Genomic DNA, 4,369 nt, shown 5'->3' with positions numbered 1-4,369 from the left:
CAAAGGAACACAATGGGGAAACTGAGCCAGGAGGATCCCATCCTAGACAGAGGCTAGAGAGTCCTCTCAGCATTTCTAGAAGAAGATCTCCACCTGTAACAGTCACATTTTCTCTGAGTAGCTTGTGACATTTCTCTCAGGTGGTAGATTAGTGATTGTTGACGGATTTTACGATCCATTAGCTCATAAAACTATCATAAAACTATCAAAAGATAAGTTCATTATAATCCCATGTGTTTTTACCTCAGATGGCAAGTTTCACTAATCAAAAATTTACCAGGATTCTCATCTCAGATTTTAAATTTGTCCTTGTGCAAAAGCCAATTACTAGAGATCATTTCTATGCATTTTCAAATTCTCACTGAAACAAGTTCCTTCTTTAGGAACTCCATCACTCAAACAAGCTCCTTAGAGCCACTGAGGCTATACTTTTGACCAGCCCTGAGGATTGATGCTTTCCATACATACACACACAGTGTACCAGCTTTGGGTTTTAGCATTAAAACTATTGCCAGCAAACTTACAATTTTCATAAGGGACAACCAAATTGTTTTAGCTGTAAACACAAACAATAAATTTCAGATGACATAAGTTGCATTTCCAGATCATATAAAAATGTTGACAGAAGGATGGACTGTCTTACCAAGTGCAGACAGTGACTGGCTGGCTTCTTTATCTTCACCCATTCCCCTTCACCCTCTCTCCAGGGCTGTGACTATGTGCTGAACCTGGATACTTCTAGGCTGTAGCTGCGGCTCCTTCTCCCTCCTTTCTTTTTCCAGTTGGGGGAAGGTGAATTTGCCCATGGAGGAAAGGGTGAAACTCTCTTTTCTTAATCTGATCTGGCATGAGAGGTTGCAGTCGTAATAAGATTCCCTCTTGACTTAAGGGAAGGGAGTGACCAGGGCTGTAAGGAGGTGTTTCAGAACTTCTTAATGAATTTCAAAATGATCCATGACAAAACCTCCCAAATCTGCTAAGATTCTAACTTTTCACTTTTATGTTCTCCTCTTAAAAATTAGTGCCCTTTCTTAGGATACCTAAGGCACGGGGAAGGTTCTAGAAAAGCGGCAGCAGCGCGAGCGACAGCAGCAGTCGCAGCAGCCGCCGCCGCCAGAGCCGCCGCCTCCGCCCGCTCCTCCCGCTCGTCGCTGTGCTCTCCGGCCGCCCTCGCTCCCCGCCTCGGACCCTGCGCCCAGCAGCCGGCGGCGGTGCGCTTTTCTTGGCCGCGGCACGGCAGCCCCCCCCACCGGCGTCAGGACGAGTCCGGTTCGCGCCCGTCCGCGGAGATCCTCCTCATCTCGCTCGGCTGCGGGGCCCCGGCCTGAGGCGACCGACGCCGCCATGGAGAGAGAAAAGGAACAGTTCCGTAAACTGTTTATTGGAGGCCTGAGCTTTGAAACCACGGAAGAAAGTCTGAGAAACTACTATGAACAATGGGGGAAACTCACAGACTGTGTGGTTATGAGGGATCCTGCAAGCAAAAGATCAAGGGGATTTGGTTTTGTAACATTTTCATCCATGGCTGAAGTGGATGCAGCTATGTCTGCAAGACCTCATTCAATTGATGGAAGAGTGGTGGAGCCGAAAAGAGCAGTAGCCAGAGAGGAATCTGGAAAACCTGGTGCTCATGTTACTGTGAAGAAACTGTTTGTTGGTGGAATTAAAGAAGACACTGAGGAACATCACCTTAGAGATTACTTTGAGGAATATGGGAAAATCGATACTATTGAAATAATTACAGATAGACAGTCTGGTAAAAAAAGGGGCTTTGGTTTTGTTACATTTGATGACCATGATCCTGTGGATAAAATTGTATTGCAAAAATACCATACCATCAATGGCCATAACGCAGAAGTCAGAAAAGCTTTATCTAGACAAGAGATGCAGGAAGTGCAAAGTTCTAGGAGTGGAAGAGGAGGAAACTTTGGTTTTGGGGATTCCCGTGGTGGTGGCGGAAATTTTGGACCAGGCCCAGGAAGCAATTTTAGAGGGGGATCTGATGGATATGGAAGTGGTCGTGGATTTGGAGATGGTTACAATGGATACGGAGGAGGACCAGGAGGTGGCAATTTTGGAGGTAGTCCTGGTTATGGAGGAGGAAGAGGAGGATATGGTGGTGGAGGACCTGGCTATGGCAACCAGGGTGGGGGCTACGGAGGTGGTTATGACAACTATGGAGGAGGCAATTACGGAAGTGGGAACTACAACGATTTTGGAAACTACAATCAGCAGCCTTCCAACTATGGCCCGATGAAGAGCGGGAACTTCGGTGGTAGCAGGAACATGGGGGGACCGTATGGTGGAGGGAACTATGGTCCCGGAGGCAGTGGAGGAAGTGGGGGTTATGGAGGGAGGAGCCGCTATTGAGCTTTTTCTGCCTGTTGGCCATGGGCTTCACTGTATAAATAGGAGAGGATGAGAGCCCAGAGGTAACAGAACAGCTTCAGGTTATCGAAATAACAATGTTAAGGAAACTCTTATCTCAGTCATGCATAAATATGCAGTGATATGGCAGAAGACACCAGAGCAAATGCAGAGAGCCATTTTGTGAATGGATTGGATTATCTAATAACATTACCTTACTGTGGAGGAAGGATTGTAAAAAACACAAAAAACACAAAAAAATGCCTTTGAGACAGTTTCTTAGCTTTTTAATTGTTGTTTCTTTCTAGTGGTCTTTGTAAGAGTGTAGAAGCATTCCTTCTTTGATAATGTTAAATTTGTAAGTTTCAGGTGACATGTGAAACCTTCTTTTTTAAGATTTTTCTCAAAGTTTTGAAAAGCTATTAGCCAGGATCATGGTGTAATAAGACATAACGTTTTCCTTTAAAAAATTTAAGTGCGTGTGTAGAGTTAAGAAGCTGTTGTACATTTATGATTTAATAAAATAATTCTAAAGGAAAAAAAAAAAAAAAGGATACCTAAGGCACGAATCAATTACTCTGAAAGCACCTATTTAAGGCTGATCCAAGGACACAGCAGATCTAGGAGTGAAACTTAGAAAACTCACAGTAGATTTGGATATAATTGTTATCAGTATCAAGTTATTGCAAATTAGTTTCCAAATGGAAATTTAGTAGGCCTTTAGAATCACACAGAAAAAGACTTTGCAAAGCATTTCTTTGTAAAAAGTATTTCTCTTTCTAAAAAAGCTCACAATTCATCCCAATGCTGAAAGGGATAATGACTAAACTTTCATAAAGTAAATTAGCTGGAAACCTTAAAGACTGGGATTTATAGAAAACAAGTTGGTGCAAAATGTCTCTTAAGTATCACAAATTCCCACAGTGCCATAAAACCAAAATTCTCAACAATCACAAATTCCTAAGTACCAAAAGGTACTTGGGGGAGCAAGTTGAGTTTTTCCCTAAGGCAAGAACATACCCAATCAAACTAACTTTATCATGATAACAAGGTTTTATCAGGCCTTTAAAAATTTACTCAGTAGGAATTCTGCTACACAGAAGACTTTACACAGGCTTGATAAGAATTTATGAATAGATGGTTCAAAAATTCTTGTTTTAGTTAACAACCTCATAATCAGATAGATTATAAGAGAAATTGCTTTTCTAACAACATAGGTAATACCAAATTACACAATATAAGAAAATTCAGAAATATAACCACACCACAAGCATGTATTTAAAACTTGAAACAGAACCAATTAATTACCAGTCAGGTGACTGTAACTTAGTTGAATGAGAAAATCAAATCTGGATTCATAATCACTAGTGGTAACATTTTAATTTCTAAGGCCCAATACTCTTAGGATTTTAAAAGAAAAGATTATTATCCATAAATTCATATTTTTTTGCTAACCTAGGGCAGCTCTCAGGGAAGTTCTGCTGCAAGGATCTGGTGGCCAGTAGGCCAGAGAGAAGGGTGATCCTGTAGGCACGGGTGCAGACCAGGGAGTATTGGGGTGTAGAGGGAAGAGATCACCTGCAGTTTTCCCAATTCCCTAGTGACAAGAGAACTGAGAGAATAGGGTTTACCTTTCAAGACAGGGCTTTGGAAGGTGTGCCCAGGCCCATGGCCTCCAACCACTGGACCCAGAGCCTGGGAGTGTCAGGACATTGTCTGTTCTAATGGGACCCAAGCCTTCCCAAGTGCTTGGAGAATGACCCCAACTGCAGGGAGAAAAAGGGTTAAGGAGAGAGGGAAGGCTTCCATATCTTCAAGTCTTGGCTAGAGAGGAGCTGTGGTTCCTTTTCTCTTTTACTTTTGAGACTTATCAGGCTAGAAAATGCATATCGCACAGCGAAGGGGAAGAAAAGGACCAGGAGAGAGAGGTGGCTTACATTTACACAGTTTTTCTTGGCTCAGAGGCATCATCCCACGGGGAGGGGAACAACACAGGGTGCAT

General features: G+C 42.9%; 1 protein-coding gene across 2 annotated transcripts; it reads left to right on the top strand.

The window, feature by feature from the left end:
• The first annotated feature begins 1,054 nt into the window (after positions 1 to 1,054).
• Positions 1,055 to 2,918, top strand: LOC140525674 (heterogeneous nuclear ribonucleoproteins A2/B1). 2 transcript variants are annotated; one of them, XM_072641272.1, is made up of 2 exons: positions 1,057 to 2,065; positions 2,186 to 2,918. In XM_072641272.1, the coding sequence occupies exons 1-2, from the start codon at positions 1,345 to 1,347 to the stop codon at positions 2,368 to 2,370; spliced, it is 906 nt and encodes a 301-aa protein (XP_072497373.1). In that variant the 5' UTR covers positions 1,057 to 1,344; the 3' UTR covers positions 2,371 to 2,918. The 2 variants fall into 2 exon arrangements, with proteins under 2 accessions (XP_072497374.1, XP_072497373.1); XM_072641273.1 differs by having other exon boundaries at positions 1,055 to 2,918.
• Positions 2,919 to 4,369: the final 1,451 nt, after the last annotated feature.

Source organism: Notamacropus eugenii, chromosome 2 (assembly GCF_028372415.1).
Source record: "Notamacropus eugenii isolate mMacEug1 chromosome 2, mMacEug1.pri_v2, whole genome shotgun sequence".
NCBI classification, from domain to species: Eukaryota; Metazoa; Chordata; class Mammalia; order Diprotodontia; family Macropodidae; genus Notamacropus; species Notamacropus eugenii.
This window is presented reverse-complemented; position numbering and strand designations above follow the sequence as displayed.